Source organism: Thunnus thynnus, chromosome 5 (genome assembly GCF_963924715.1).
Source record: "Thunnus thynnus chromosome 5, fThuThy2.1, whole genome shotgun sequence".
NCBI classification, from domain to species: Eukaryota; Metazoa; Chordata; class Actinopteri; order Scombriformes; family Scombridae; genus Thunnus; species Thunnus thynnus.
Window position 1 is genome coordinate 24,452,718 of NC_089521.1, and position 17,026 is coordinate 24,469,743.

At 37.0% G+C, this 17,026-nt stretch overlaps 1 protein-coding gene across 2 annotated transcripts; it reads right to left on the reverse strand.

The window, feature by feature from the left end:
- Positions 1-1,854: 1,854 nt before the first annotated feature.
- Positions 1,855-16,792, reverse strand: parvg (parvin, gamma). Of its 2 annotated transcripts, none has more exons than XM_067590312.1 (13): positions 16,523-16,792; positions 15,728-15,826; positions 14,180-14,244; positions 13,428-13,530; positions 13,079-13,222; positions 11,889-12,004; positions 11,739-11,794; positions 11,613-11,647; positions 11,441-11,502; positions 10,082-10,150; positions 9,879-9,980; positions 8,184-8,256; positions 1,855-4,381 (listed from the first exon to the last, which is right to left on the reverse strand). In XM_067590312.1, exons 2-13 carry the CDS (start codon positions 15,789-15,791, stop codon positions 4,308-4,310), a joined length of 963 nt encoding a protein of 320 aa, XP_067446413.1. In that variant the 5' UTR covers positions 15,792-15,826; positions 16,523-16,792; the 3' UTR covers positions 1,855-4,307. The 2 variants fall into 2 exon arrangements, with proteins under 2 accessions (XP_067446413.1, XP_067446412.1); XM_067590311.1 differs by having other exon boundaries at positions 15,728-15,840; positions 16,523-16,791.
- Positions 16,793-17,026: the final 234 nt, after the last annotated feature.

Genomic DNA, 17,026 nt, shown 5'->3' on the forward strand with positions numbered 1-17,026 from the left:
TGAATCAAATGGTGGACAGTTAATTCACCTGGGCTGAACTGTTTGAGGTCTTTAATGAATAGTTGAGTTTCTTGAACCTTGATCTCAGTCCCATTAGTAATCAGCCATCTATTCAACAACACCTTTACAGTAAATGCACCCCAACTTTAGTCACTTTCAAATCTAAATGAATAACAAATGTTCTGTTGATTATTTCTCCCATTTGCACTTATATTGGTTTTATCTCTTACTGCAATAGTTCCAAACAGCCTCCCCATCATACAGTATAAATACATAAATCAACAGCAGAATAACAGGGGGGTTCACTTCTGTGCTCAAACTGATGCTGCTCTGTTGGCTGTGCTTCCCTTTTCATGCACAGATAGATGCATCTGTTCAGTGTGACGAGACATATTACTCATGTTTCTTGACAACATTTTGGATGGCATATGACAGATATTTATCCAGTGGGTTTCACAACATTTGTTTTCTTCAAAACAGCCAGTTTATGAGAAATCATCTGGTGTGGTCAAAATATACTTAGTCATCCAAATAGAATATATTATTTTATCAAAAATATTCTCAGCCCTTGCCTGACATATATTTTGCTGGAGTCCTAATGGTGGAAGAAGAAGGTGTTGTTGTTGGAGCAGAACAGGTTTAATCCCTGAAACGTTTATCCTGAAAAGTATCCTTGTTTGTTCTGATGGATTAAAAACTGGTGACAGACTAAGCCCTGACCTTTTTGTTGATATGCATACAGTGGCTGGAAAAACATTCATCTTCCTCGACTTTCACTCAGTCACAGAGATTATTGCAAAAGCATGTCAAGCACACATGACTGTGTGCACACACCATAGTTATTTTGGTTTGCAGTCTTCCTCATTATTCAGACAAAAAAATGTACATCATTACTCGCTGTGCTCTTGTTTGATTTTTGCAGCAGGCTGAAACCACCACAGCATTACCTCAATAAGTACGAAAGTCAGTAATAAATAAAGTACGCATACATGTGAAACTTGTTCCATCACATTTTGAATTTTTATTCTTTGAATTTTACCCTTTATATTTCTTTTATCTTATCCTTATTTTTAACACTAGGCTCTTTACAAAACCTTAGAAGCACACCATATTGGGATCACTACAAATATGTATATATGATAAATAAATCTTTGAAATCTTGAATCCAAGCAGCTCAATGATAATGCTGACAATTAACGATATTGATTGTATTAGAAAGCACAGCTACTTCAGCGCAAACAGCCCACCACTACATTTAATTAAAGACACTTAGGAGAAGGTTTTAACCATTTATTGCAACATTCAGTTTTGTCTCTGCTCATATGATGCTCTGAGAAATATCTAAGCAAGCTTGATGTAGACTGTCCCTGAGCTCACAAATACATATTTAAAGAAACATTTACACACAACTAAATGTGAATATAGGAAGAAGCTGGAGGTGGAGGAAGTTACATTGGAAGCAGTCAGTGGTGCAGCAGCAAGATCCTCCTCAGCTGCTCTTTTGAGTGTTCCCACTAAAACCTTTGGGGATGCTGCTTTTAGCCAGTACGCCCCAAAAATATGGAACACTCTGCCATTAAATATTAAACTTGCTGACTCAGTCGACAGTTTTAAACGACAACTCAAAACGTTTTTTAATATAGCCTGTAACTGTCTGTTTTAATCTTTTAAGACTTTCTCTAATTTCTATTCAATGACTGTGTAACTGTGTAAATACTAGTTGATAAATAGTAACACTCATTTTCTCCTTGTGCATGTATATGTTTTACATGTTTTTTTGCTGCTGAATTGTAAAGCACTTTGAGCTGCATCCTGTGCATGAAAGGTGCTGTATAAATAAAGTTCATTCATTCATTCAAGGATGTCAAGCTCTGTAGGCTTGAAATTGCATTTTATTGAAACTGCATGCTCATTCAAGGTTTGACCCTGTACCACAGTGGTTTACGCCTTTCGTAAAATAATCTGCAATCAAATTTTCTACAAGCTAATCTAGTTACCTATGACATAGGATGAAGAGTTCAAGGGCTGTAAATTGTAATCTCGTGCAGTAAAAAAAAGAGAAGCCATTTGTATTTCATTGGTGGAAACGAATAAATGGCGTCCCTGAATGTCAACAAACACATCTGCAAGCAAACTGGAGGGAATAAGAAGTGTGATAGTTGTTGTTAATGTTACTGTGTCATGCTTTCATACTTTAGCCCTAAGAGAAAACCAAAGAAACACACTCTGCAATTTTCTAATACACAAACTACAACCACAAGAGTAAACAGAGGCTCTGATAAAAAGATATTTAACATTATTTCACATTAAGAAACAATTAAGTGGCTGAAAACAATGTCTTTCCACTAACAAATAACAAATTGTTTGCATACATTTCTTTTAAACAAAGCAGTTGCACTCCATGTGTAATCTTCATCCACTGAGGACAATTGTGAATTTTTCCACTTCTAGCCAACTTTTCTAATTGAACACATAATTTGCAAAAAATGCTTTGATGGAACCACAGCTATTGTCTGTCTCTCACTCTCTGTGCTCCACTCCATCGCTGCTGCACCCTTTCTACATTTGTGTGACATTGAATTGTCAACAATTCAATGGAAAAGAAAAGAAAAGAAAGAAAAAGAAAAAATCCCAATTTTTTTCCGAGAAATAACAATTGCATGCACAGAGGAGGTCATAGACTGCCATGAAGAACACATGAAAGAAGCAGAGAAAGACGAAGCAGAAGAAGGAAGTCAAGGACAGGTGTGTGCTATAGCAAAACTGAAAAGTACCATTATCCAGCTGTGTTAGGCTGAAGAAGATGCATAGTGAGACAAAATAGAGGGAAAAATTGTAATTATTGGGAAATAATAAGGTGACACTGACATCCACACCAGGTTTATTTGACTGAATGTGAACGTAAAAATATGAAAAAAAGAATAGACAATATATTATCTGTGCTTACTTTTACATTTAGTTGTCCTTATACTGCCAACAATGTCATCAGATAGTAGCATCAACAATTCATTTTAAATACATTTTAAAAATGTTGCTATTGAATGAGCAGTTAAAGCTACTGAAGCTTATTTTCTTCCACTTATTTTAAAGCTTTTAGTAATTCCAGTTCATCACAGCTTGGGTCTTATTTTTTCTGGTTTTGGCAGTGATTTCTATCACTTATGATTATGCTCTAACAACAAAGTAGATGTTGAGATCTGATTGCTACAAAGTCAAAGTCAGACGAGGCAAAAAACCCCAAGCAGTCAGACAAGTTGTAAACAAGCCAACTGTTTAGTTAAATGATCTAAACCACTTTATTTGCAGGTAAAATCTAAAGTGTGGACACCTGAATTGTGAGTAATACATGTAACTCCTCATTGCACAAGAAAACTATGGGAGTGCACGACCACAACATACAGTATAAGTCAAAGTTTAACCAGGTAGCTGGTCTGTAAACTGTGACAGATTCTTACAGTGAACAGTTTTGGAAATCATTATACTGCTACCTTCATTTTCTCCTTTGGCTAGCCCAGGGGGTTGTTTAAATCATGTATGACTGCCTGTGTTTCTTGTCCCACTGGATGTTTTTAGCCATGCTAGCAACATGACTCACTGGGGATGGTGATGTCAGTCGTTCGGTCCACCACTTTGGTCCAGACTGAAATATCTCAACAACTACTGGATGGATTGCCATTAAATTTTGTACATTCACAGTCCCAAAAAGATTAACCCCTCTGACTTTGGTGATCCAAACATTCACATCACACTAACTGCTAAGCTAGCAGTAGACACAGTCTTGATTAATGTTATCATTAATGTAGTAGCATTAGTTTGGGCAGATAACTTACTATTAGTGGCTCATTCATCTGCTGCTTGGCTACCAGCTGACTAGTAACATCCAATCATATTCATACAGATATAAATGGCAGCCATTATAACTTGACACTTCTAATTACTGCTCTGTTGATAGCCTCATGCCAATGCAGTTAGTTGTTGCAGTTCCATCCACCACCCCAACCTCCCCCTATGTGCTACGTTTTTGGTATTGTTGGGTCTAACATTCATATATGTTCATTATCAGGGGGGTTGTTCTTCCAACATACTGGAAAACTATAAAAATAAGACCCAGGTTATATTGAACCAGAATTATTCTTAAAGTCAGCTCAGAAGAGAGCATTAGCCGAATGTCTAAAAAACAGTCAACATATAATTAGATATACAGCATTTGCAAAAGTTTGGAGACAGCAGGCATCCAAGGCTGGCCAAACACTCCACTTTACTTGTATTTCCTGTTATTGATCTCCTCTTCTTGTGTCTGTCCTCTCTCATATCCCTTTGTGCTTCCTGAACAGGGTGTACAGGATCTTAAAGGTGGCAGTGATGTCCTGAGAGACGATATCTGTCACACAATCCACAGAAGACATTTAGAGCTTGTTTATAATGCACCATCAGCATCCGTTAGCCACTGGAGCAGTGACAATATGAAGAAGCTTTTACCAACATTAGCTAATAACTATTCTCACAATCCATCCTAACAGGTCATAGATCAGGAGGACAAAAGAAAAACACATTAGACAGAAATTTAATCAATATGTTCTTGGTGAGATGAGATCCCAACAAAATTGCTCTCTGTTGTGAGATGCACTAACTGAATAAATGTGACATAAAGATCGACTCAACCACTAGCTAACCTCATTAATGCACGCAGCGCGCTCCCGTTTTAGACCCTGAGTGCTGCGATTCCTCATTCCATCACAGCAATTATGCCAAACATTAAAGAGACACTAAAAATGAATTAAATTAACCACTTGCTCATGGCTCAGATTAATTAAGCTGGTCCTTACATTAACAGTTATCGTGTTGAGGATTTACTTTACAACTACAGGCAGTGGTGGAAGAAGTACTCAGATCCTTTACTGAAGTAAAAGTACCAATATAGCAATGTAAAACTACTTCATTACAAGTAAGTCCTGAAAAATCCTACTTAAGTAAAAGTACATAAGTATTAGCAGCAAAATGTAGTTAAAGTATTACTGTAAAAGTAGTGGTTTGGTCCCTCTGACTGATATATTATTATATATGACATCATTAGATTATTAATACTTAAGCATAAGTGTCTTAGCAGCATGTTACTGTTGTAGCTGCTGGAGATGGAGCTGGTTTGAACTACTTTATTTACAGTTAGCTAGTTTAGACCAGTGGTTTCCAACCAAAGGGTCTCCAGATAAATCTGAGGGGTCATGAGATGATTAATTGGAGAGGAAAGAAGAAAAAAAAGTTCTGATACACAAATCTGTTTTCAGTTTTTGGACTTTTTCTCTCATCTTTGATTTTTGATGAAACATTGGATCATTTGAACATTTATTAAAATGAAACCATGTGAGAAGTTTAGAGGGAAAAATCACTATTTGGTGGAGCTGTTAACAATTTACAGACATCTGAAATGTGAACTGCTTTTTGTACGACACCACAAGCCAAAAAAGTTTGAAACCACTGGTTTTGTCTTTAACAATGTGTTGTATTTTTAACAGCTTGTTATATTATCCATTGTGTCAAATCTTCATCTGAAAAGTAACTAAAGCTGTCAAATAAATGTAGTGGAGTAGAAAGTACAATATTTCCCTCTGAAATGTAGTGGAGTGGAAGTATAAAGTAGCACCAAATGGAAATACTCAAGCCAAGTATGAATACCTCAAAATTGTACTTAAGTGCAGTACTTAAGTAAATGTACTTGGTTACTTTCCACCACTGATTACAGGCTATATGGCAGGCAGGCAATATTATGGGGAAGTTTTAGTGATTGTGAAAGGGAGATTTGAGCTCAGAAAGTCCACAGAGCAACTTGTCAATAATGGATTTGCTGGGAAGTGGAGTAGATCAATTTGCTATTGATTGATTCACACACTTGAACAAGTCAGTAACTCACTCGCCCACTCTGTTTCGCTCTTCTCTCCCTGGAGTGATTTGCTCTACACAGCCAAAAGTGGACACCCAAACAATACACCCATATGTGGTTGTTGAACATCTCATTTCAAAACCATGAATATTAATCTGCTGCTATAACAGCCTCCACTCTTCTGGGAAGACTGCAGGGTTTTGCTCCCATTCAACCACAAGAACATTATGTTGGTCCTGGTTCACAGTCAGCGTTACAGTTCATCCTAAAGTTCTTGGATGGGGTTGAGGTCAGGGCCCTCAAGTTCTTCCACACCAAACTAGGAAACTCATCTCTTTATGGATCTGGCTTTGTGTGTACATCTACGTCCAGACCCCTCAGATCATCTGATCTGCTACTCCTTGCCAGTCCACCTTCCCTGTGGTGACCACATCTTCCCCTTGCTGCTCCCAGACTGAAGCAGGTCTTCTCTCTCACTGTCAGGTCTTTTCTGTTTATCTGCATTTTTAAATCCTGTATTAAGATCTTTTTACCACTGTGTTTGAGTCCCCTTAATGATTAATATTACTACACGGTTAATTTGTCTGTTACAGTCATTTACCTAAGTGTTTCATTTTAATTATTCAATTGTAAATTACATTTCCATGTGTGAAGTAATTTGGTTAATATTTGATGTTTTTGGCAGCACATTACAATTGTAGTCTGTAGCATTTAGATTTTCCTTCATTAGAACCACTGGGTCATGAAAAACAGATAAAAAATAGACAGAGGTGTCATCATACTTTTATGTATTTCTACCCACAAGAAAAGGGAGCATAAATGGACACACATGCAATAAGTATTAGACCTCACTTTAACTTAGCAATGTACATGTCTACACTTAATTTAAACTGCAAGTTTACTTAAACAAATGCTCTATACTTAGGTTAAATGATGGGTGTCCTGGTGACTCATCATATAACTGCAACATCCCTGGTTTGATTCTGGTACCTTTGCTGCATGCTATCTCCCTCTCCTTTAATTTCCTGTCTGTCTCTATGCTATCTACTGTCTATTGAACGCAAACATGTCAAAGATTATATCAAAGAGATTTTGGTTAAAGGTCATAAGTTGGATATATGTTGTAAAATTTACTACATGATTGCACATTATGTTGAATCCACAAATATCTTCCATGGTAACAAGTATTTCTCAGGCCTGAATTACCTTCTTATATCTGCAGTCTTTTATCGTTATGGGTTTTTTTATCATTTGTTCCTGTCAAATCATGACTGACAGTGAAGTACATAAATTTATATAGCGCCGAAAATGTTATTCTTATTTAAAGTTTTATCCGAAATATACCTTTGATTCACCTAATGTACAAACGGACAGAATCCCAAGAACCTTCGCTAACCTTATTCAACCAAGGAGAAAATAGGATTTCCAGAAACTTAACTTACTGCACATGAAATGAAAACAGGAAAATAGGAAAATAATGAAAAGATAATTGTATTATTATTTGGATGAATGCTCAATCTCATATGTTTAATCCATAAATCATGAATTTTAATGATTTTACGGTTGAAAATCTGATAACCGAGAGTTGCAAGTTGAAATCGTCAAACACTACATTTCACAATGAGTTTTTACAGTGCACAGATACAATCAGAATATTTCCGGGATCTGCTTGATAACTGTGTGGCGTACAGTAGTAGTGCTCATGAATACAGATAACATATCTTCCTCAACACACACACACACACACACACACACACACACACACACACACACACACACACATACTAGATACAGTCATAGCGGTGAGGTTATATCCCTGTGTCTATCAGCAGGCACCAGAGTGACATTGTCCCCTTGAGACTGTCTCCCTCGCAGCTCCTCTCTAAATGAATGATGATGACCTCGGACTGAGCCAATCATCCGCAGTGATACCCATCGAGACACGAGTCATACTCATTCATATTCAGCAGCAATTCCATCTTTCCTTCCAAAACACTGTCAAACCCACACTCCACCAAGCAGTGGGGATTAACACAAACTACCGGAGCGATCCCCCTCCTCGCCTGATGTACAAACAGATTTTGGTGTATCTGTCATCCAGATAAATGCTCTTGATAGAGGATATCATCTGTACTAGTTTGACATTGCTGTCTTGATGATATGAGGTCTTTTTTTCAGTTAGAATCACTTTAAACACAGGCCTTCTGTTTCTGTTTTTTCTTCTTCTGTGTCTGGCATTTTAATGTAGTAAATCTGTTGTCAACAAGATTGTGTAGCAGACTGTGTATAGTGTGAATTTTCTCACCTTGTGGGTCAACACTGGACAACTGCAGGCCTATATCATTAAGAAGGTCCAAGGCCAAGGTCACATTTTGAAGCTAGAGGTCAAAGGAAGAACATGTCAAACACAGCATCAGTATATAACAATCAAAATGAGTTGTTAAATACAAAATTCAGTTATTTAAAATGTATTAATCTAATATTGAAATTGAATTTAACAAATTTCTAGTACAGTAATATCTAAACATGTGTGCTGATATCTTATCTTTACTATAAAGTGAGTAGTGCAAGTAAAGTTAAACAACTAGTAGATATCTGCCCGAGCAGCCTAATATGTTTCTTGTTTCCAGTGGAGTTTTATTTGTTTTGGGAATTTTCTTGAATTGAGTCTCAAGATTTTAAACCAAGACAATAAAAGTTAAATCATGGCAAGAGTATCAAGCAAGCTGACAGCTGCTTGTAGGAAAAAAAAAAGTTTAACGAAAAACAGAAAAGACAGGAAATTACATTCGAAGCATTACTATTTACCAAGACTCAAGAAGTTGTAAAGTTCAACATTTTGGGCGATTCTCTTATTTGCTCTCTTGCTGTGAGTTAAATCGAGTAGAAAGTGTATTTTCCAAAAAGTTCAACTTTTCTTTTATAGACATGACATAAAATATTTAAGTGATTGAGCTGTTTTGCAGCAGGTTCCCTCATTAATTTGTCAATATATCACAAAAAATCATGAGACTGACAGATTGTGAATTAATCTCTGCCAGTGAAATCTGAGAAAGAGGAAAAACAACTCAGTGTACTAAAATGTGCACACATCAGGACAATCAAGTTTTTTTATGTAATAGCCTACTAATAGTTTATATAAAATACATTTTTACCACTGATGACATCTTTGTATTCATTCACTTGTACATTTCCAAGGTTTTAATTAATAAATAAACCAAATCTATGCATTTTATTTGCATTTGTGTTGGGTTTCCATGATATTAGAGGTGACAGATTTAACATATTTGGCTATAAAGTGGTCAAGAATTGGGTAATTCCTGTATTGTGACACGTCATCACACAAGTGTTACATTATAATCTTATCACAGCAGTGTGAGACATAATATATTAAGATTGAGCTTATATACATAATGTGTTTTCTGCTTTAAGGGTATCAAAAAGTCTTATATTGAGTGTCACTGTGTCTTTAAACAGTAATAAGTTTAAGTGGTAAGTAATTCATGAACTCATCATATCTTTGATAACAGAATCATAACTTTTTCATAGACTCATCCTATATTATAAGTGAGGCATGACACAGCAGTAATTATGCATCTACTTTTATTATGGGAATTGTAAAATATTAATTATGTGACATCATATATTGTAATAGGCAAGATTTTGGATCAGGTTTCAGTACTGTTGCTCATTATCTACTGTTCTCATATGGGAAATTAGATTAGCTCAAATTAGAAAAGAAAAAAAAATGTATTGTGAACTTCTGAATTAGTATAATGGAGTCTGTGCATATCTTAACTTTCACACCACATCAGTCAACTGTAAGCTGATTTTCTAATTGAAATCAGTAATTTCTCTTTTGAGCAGTGGACTTTTAAGCACATTCATCATCTGTAAGGTTCAACAGATAGGACGATTAGACTGTAGCAATAAAGTTAAGTGGCGTGCGTTTGTCTTTGTGAGGATGCACTTCTTTTGCTAATGTGTCAGGAATCCATACCATCTCTGATGGATTGACAGGGGTCAGGTAGAAGTCACTGAGCGGCACAAAGAAGCCTTCCAGCTGTCCAATCAGCAGCAGCAGAATCACACCATCAGCAAACTGGACAGAAAGGACACACGACAACGAAGGTGATATAATCTCAGGGGAAGTAATCAATGAGGAACTCCTGAATGTGCTCCAGAGCAGCTGTTGCTGTGTACCTGTTTGTCCATATCATCCACCTGCAGACCCAAGGTCGACATATTCTTGTTGACAAAGTGTAAGATGGCCTGAAATTGAACGTTTGGAGGTTAGGCAGTTTTAATTAAAGGTTGGGTTTATCTATCTGACATTATTAGGTGTTAAACATATTATATTCTTCATCAAACTCTAATGAATGCTTTAGTTTTGTTACAGTCAGAAGGATTCAAATGTCTGACAGCAGCATGTTAGAGCCTTCATATCTTATTTCAGAGACACTGGTTACTTAATGGATGGATATTATTTACTCAGAATAAAGTGCAACCAGAAAACATGAGGGAATGACAGCAAATGTTAAAACTTGGTCTGAATAACTTTTATTAAACATGTACTGTATATACTATATGTAAATATTTATATCTATTTGTATCCTTATCTTGTAACATAGGGAAAGGTCTTGTTCTCTATTGCGTGTGTTTATGTCTTATGTTTTTTTTTTCTCTTAAAAGCAGGATGTTTATTTTGCTGGCAGTGCTGGTAAAATGTCAGTGATTAGTTGAGTCATTGATTAGTTAATCATCAGAAAATTAATTGAAACAAAACAAAAAATGCAAAATTCCCTCTTATGCAGCTTCTCAAATGTGAGGATTTGCTGCTTTTCTCTGTTTTATATCATCGTAAATTGAATATTTTGGGCTTTGGACAGATTTTCGGACAAAACAAGACGCCACCAATGGAAGAAGTTCATTCTTAACACTTGATTGACTAAATGATGAATCAACTAAACAGGTTATTTGATTATGAAAATAATCATTTGTAACATTACAGCTTAAACAATTAGTCGATTAATCAATTGAAAGAAAATGATTCTGCAATTATTTTGATCGTCGATCATTCGTTAAAATTTACTTTCAAGCATATCTGTTATTCCCACTTCTCAGTTGTGAGGATTTGTTGCTTTTTAATGTCTCATAATGTGATTATAATGTAAATATCTTTGGGTTTTGGACGGTTTGTCTGACAAAACAAGGAATGTGAAGATGTCACCTGCAGCTCTGGGAAATTGTGATGGACATTTTTTACTGTTTCCTAACATTTTTATAGACTAAATGGTGAATCAATTAATAAAAATATACTGTAATAAACCGATTATTTGCTAATAATAAAAATTGTTAGTTGCAGTCCTACATGGAATTGATAATTTGTTTGAATACTTGATAGTTCCCCAATCACACAAAATACCAAAAAAGCATTCCTTGTATATTTGATTCATATACTTTGTACAGTATCTACATTAATCATACTTATAGTGTAGATTCCTGCCTGAGAGAGCAACAACTCAAACTACTCAAGCACTTCTCCTCTTATACTTGCTATACCTTCTTCACCGTGTTGACCTTGTGATCCTCAAGCTTCAGCAGTTGCTCGATGGGATCTTCCCCTGGGTGACCAGACAGACAGAAAAGTGCATCAGGTCCTTGTGGGCTGTAATGCTGTTTGGATGACATTCAGGATGTCACAATGACTCAACCTCCGACCACTCATACTCACTTTCAGTATTGCTGAGGGACTCTGAGCCTGTGTTGCTGTTGAAAAAGCCAAAAAAATATGAGGTGAACTCTGAGTTGTTGTTTTTTTTCGCATCCACAGAATCAAACAGGACAGAAATCTACTAACCTTTCCTCTGTCAGGACTTCTATCTGTTCATCTGATTTGATTCCACCTTTGTTGACCTGGATGTAATTGAAGTGAACCAAAACTGAGCAACAATCCACACAATGTATGTTTGAGATAGATTTGAGAATTGAGCTTGAACTGAAAACTTACCTCCACAACTACAACTTTAACCTTCACATTTGCCGGCAAATCCAGATCAGGCTGGAAACATTTCACCATGGCAACCAGCAGATGAATAGTGGCCAGAAGGTCTTTGTTGTGGATGACTGACAGACAAATAGGAGAGAGCAGAACACAGACAATCAACTTGCACTGATATGGAAGAAATCACCACCCAGTGTCAAAACATAGAAAGGCCATAAAGACTTATCTGAAAATGTACATCTAACTGAGAAATGTTACTACTACTGAATACTTGAAGTTATAATGCCAAAGACTTTTGATACTATTTATTGAATTCAATTCAATACAACTTAATTTATCTCCATACAGGAAATTGTATGCAGCAGCTTGCCACCCAAATCAACAGCTATAAGCTTAAATAAAACACTTACATAAAAAAACCCCTAAACAACTGTCTAAAAGGATACAATCTAAAAAGATACACAAGATTATGAGCTTGTACAAGCATAAAAAACATTTTAAAAAAACACCCCATGAGGAATTGAGAAGTCGGACAGCAAAAGGGATAAATGGATTAGAGTAACGATTATGCAATGACCATTCAATTTATCTACATTCTGTAATTACATTTTGTATAGCAGTTTTTGTGTTAGTGGTGGAGTCTGCCATTCCCACTCTGGATTCAAATTGCCTCAACATGCACATGTGATTCACCTGAAATGATGCGTGCAGGTAATCCAGACTTTTTATAATTTCCTCATTGATGTAGCCTCACTATTTACTGCTGACTTTCCTAACGTTGTATCAGAGCTAAGTTTTATTGTAGTTGTATTAAGTTGCTGTTAATGCAAACCCAACATTTCCTACTGATGCTACTTTACCTTAATATCGGGAACTTTAAACCGCATATATTAAGATAGACAGTTTTCAAAGTGACAGTAAAGCATTCAGTTGCTTATAAAATGTAAATTATTATCGGCCTTTCTTTGCTTCCATAACCCAGCAACAGCAAATAATTCACTGGCAGGTTGATTAAAACAGATCCCTTGTAATGTCAGCAAATTTTATCTCCTCTAAAATCCCTCACAGTTGGTATAAGCTATCATGGCACCCTTGAGCCGTTACCAAATCCTGTTGTAATTCAAAATCGGTGCCAGGACAGAACATTTGTTCACTTGTTGCTTCGTTGCTGAAGCCTAGTCAGCTGCATGACTCACGTTTGATGTTCCACTTGATCCGGCTGCTGTCCTGCAGGCCCAGTCTCTTGTCCAACTCCTCCATGATAATTTCCAGCTTGCGGATCTGAGCTTTCTTTGACAGTGCTATTTCCTCCACAGACAAGTGTACGCCAGCCAACCTTGCTGTAGAAATAAGGAAATAATTATTTGTAAGGTCAGGGTTTCACTAGCAATGGCTGTGTTCTTTATATTAAAGTTGGTGACTTTTTGGCAAACATTTGGTAGTTTTAATTTTCACTATTTGGCTATTTTAAATAATGATTAAGTGGGAAGCATGACATTGAAAAATGAGGTGATAGTACAGTCATAGAAATGTGTATTATCTCACACAGCAGGTGATGAAGCACCAGCCCATCGAACAGATCCTCTTGCAGATTCTTCACCACTATGTGCTCTGTTGTCAAAGTGCTATTGATCCAATCAACCAATGTCTACCAAGACACAATTCATCACACAGTCAGATACATCAAACACTTTCATCTTTTTGCATACATTCTGCTGTTGCCGCTGAGGCAGATGAAAAACAACGTGAAACCCAGTTTTTTTCAAGTGTCTTAATCAATTTCCAGAGATAATATGATCCTCAAGTTGATGGAATATGATGACAAACACAAAGTACTCACCCCCCCAAAAAATGACTGATATTTCATTTGTTTTTCCCCCACACTCTACACATAAAACACGTCAGGCTTATCAAGTTATTCATTCATTGCCACTTGCATGAAACACTTGTGCTGCCATCTTTTCCCGTCAAAAAGTGTGCAGACTCAGTCAGCTTCCTGCTCCTCTCTGATCTGTCTCCCATCACCTCTGATAATTATGTTCATTAAAATTTCACCGATCCTAGCACTCCTCTCCCCGCGTCAGATATTATTCATGCTCTTCACTGCACACATACTGTACATGCAGGATAAGAAATGTATTTCCTGTGTAGCATTTATCTCCGGCCCACTCAAGACACACGGGAATCTTGGATCTGTGTTAGTCTGGAACAGGCTTTGATATGACCGTAAATGTTGAATGGACGACAGGGATTCAGACAAAGTGTTATATGTAGATATGGGGGAATCAATCTCTTACCTCCTTCAGCTTTTCTAGGTCGGGGTCTCTTAAAGACGTTGGCTGAATGACCTTTGTTTTGTCTCCTGTGTGAGGACACACAAATTGCATTGTTCAGTTTGTTGTCATTCATTTTTTAGACAGCCTTTTACTTTACTTTAATATCATGATAGACAGCTCTCATATCATTTCTTTTTATGTTCTCTAAATGTTTTATTTATTACAAGACCTTACCAGTGTGTTTGCTCTTCAACTACAATACATGTACTGTACCTATATATCATTCCAAGCAGCCAATTAATTAACAGAGCCCCGAAACTTGATGATTTGTCCAGTTTGTCTGATCCATTACACCACACATCAAGTCTGCTTTATTTTCTTGATCAATCTGACAATCATACCCACTTCATGCCATAATTAGCAAGGTGTGTGGAGGTGAGAAAGGAGCCACGGTTTTAACTTCTCTCTCAAGTTCTGTTTGTGCATTCTTTACACAACTATTTTTGTCACTTTTCACATGAACAACCAAGTGCAACACTATGAATACCTTATGGGAGAGACACTCTGAAAGCCTTTATCCCTGTATTTAAACCATAGTGCCTCTTCCCCCCTCTCTGACGGTCGGCTTTTCACTCCACTTTCAAGTGTAGCTGTTCAGAACTATAAACACGTTAGATTCCTGATGAGGTTATACAAAACATCATACAAACTACTTCTTTTGGAGCATAACCCAACCCTCAAGCTGCATTAATACATTTTTTTGGCCAGTTGGGGGTAGCAGAAAAAGCAGCGAACACAACACAGACATATCATCACCTAATAAAATTGGTATGGCAAACATTTTAACAATACACGCCCAGCAGACAAAGAGCTACATCAGAATTTAATTGGAGTAGTGTTTGTGTCCCAAAAACTGCTGCTCGGTGAAAACTTAAATAAGGAGCTGAAAGACATAGAGCTGTGGAGAACTGCAGAGTCTGGATATATTTCTCTGTGGGTTCGTCACTATGAGCGACCCCTTTCACATTACATTATGATGACAGTGTGTAATAGTTTTATGTTAACAAAAAAAATAGTGATCTAAGCAGCTTTACATGCTGTAAGTACAGACTGACTTGAAATGTCTGCACTGCAGTATGTCATAAAGATATTGATTGAGGAAAATTTGAGAAAAATCTACAATGCAGAGATGATGGTCATTATGATGATTTACACTTCTCAAGCAAGAGTCTGCTGATAGAGTTTCACATTGTACAGAAATGAATGGAAACCAGTGACTGGTTGAAAAGTAGAGAAAGATACATTAAAATTTCTAAAATACAACTGCCTGCCATTCAAGAAAGTTGTTTCCAGTGGGTCTTCTTTGAAAGTTAGTCTTTTTACCACCAAATCCCCTCTTTGTCACAGTATGGATAAGAATGATTACAGTTACCAGGAACTCTTTCACTATACATACTGTATACGCACAAGTGTTATTTTAAGATAGACTTGAAAAGACGTGAACCTATCTTGTAAATGTATTATTCATTTAACTGGTAGACAACAGCAGCTTACTGAATGCACACATACCCTGGAAGGATTCAATGTCCAAGGTGTCTTCCTCTTTGTATTTCTCAAAGCATTCAGGCTCCATAGCTCCTCCTCAAGGTGATGTTCACTACTGTTGGCCTGCTGACAAAAACCTGTAGAAGAATCAACTATGCACTAAGTAAAGAAACACTGTTGATGTTTTCAAAAGAGTTACTGTTTTGAAAAGCTCTCTCCCTTCTGCTTTAATAGGCCAGAAAGTGTGCTTGACCGCAGTGCTTAACTTTTGACCGCTGCAGGGGGAGCTGCTTGGTTGTTGTTGATTGCTGTTTATGTTTTGTACAAATACTCAATATCAAAACTTCAGCTTTCCAGGTATGAGCAAAAAAGGCTCAGCTCAACTATAATGCATTTCTGGAATATGTACTATAGGTTAAAAGGATTGTTAGAACCTGCCAGACTGAAGACGGAAGCTGTTTAGTTTCCTCACTTCTCTTTTTCAATGGCACATTCTGTACTCAACGGATCAAGTACTAAGGATCCCCAAATATTTTGCAGGGCTGCATCTCTCCCTCTGAACATTTTGAATCATATGGTGTGAGACAAAGCATAGCAAACACATAAAGTAACACACTCTGACACAACAGACGTGGCCTGGAGCGTGTCAAACTGTTGTTTCCTGGAGCCGCAGATGAGAAGAGCCTCGGTGAGCAACTTTTCTTTCTCTCTCTCTCTCTCTCTTGTGTTTTATGTGCGTGTGGCTTCCTTTTCCTGAGGTTGACAGTAACTTTCAAACAAGGTCATAAACAAAAAGTCTTTTTGAATAAGCTTCAGTACCTTCAGCTACTCCCAGCACGGCTCGACAGAATCAGATGACCTCTGCTGAATTGAGTTCCTTAAATGATGTCAACTCCAAAAACTGTCAAAACAGTGATATAAGTGGAGGGTTGCATTCAATTTGAATAGAGGCTCTTGTGAATTCTGTGAACACAAAAAAGGTCTGACTGCACTCGATTTCAATCCGCTCCTTTAAAAGAAAATAACATGTCACAGGGTCGAAAAGGAAGATAAGTAGAAATGAGAGGATGTGGTAGAGAAGAAGGTAGCACTTCCTCTTTTTGATAAAGGCTTTGCCTCTTCTTCTTTCTTTTTTTTTCTTCCTTTAATCAGACACAGCCGAGCGTTTTGTGATAAGGGCGTTTACATTCTGTGTCACGAACGACATTTGAGACTTAATAATAAGTGTGTGTCGAGGGAAGGAGAACAGGGAAGGTTCCTGCGTACAAATGTAGTATTTGGAAAACCACGCTTCAGGAGGGCCGAGAGAAAACGTGACACTCA

What these genes read in the sequence shown, in the direction of transcription:
- parvg (XM_067590312.1), bottom strand. Translation starts at nt 15,791, where the DNA reads ATGGAGCCTGAATGCTTTGAGAAATACAAAGAGGAAGACACCTTGGAC. An exon ending in GTCCCTCAGCAATACTGAAA is followed by an intron (nt 11,503 to 11,612) that starts GTGAGTATGAGT and finishes CTGGTCACCCAG; the next exon opens with GGGAAGATCCCATCGAGCAA. An exon ending in AGGTCAACACGGTGAAGAAG is followed by an intron (nt 10,151 to 11,440) that starts GTATAGCAAGTA and finishes GTTCAATTTCAG; the next exon opens with GCCATCTTACACTTTGTCAA.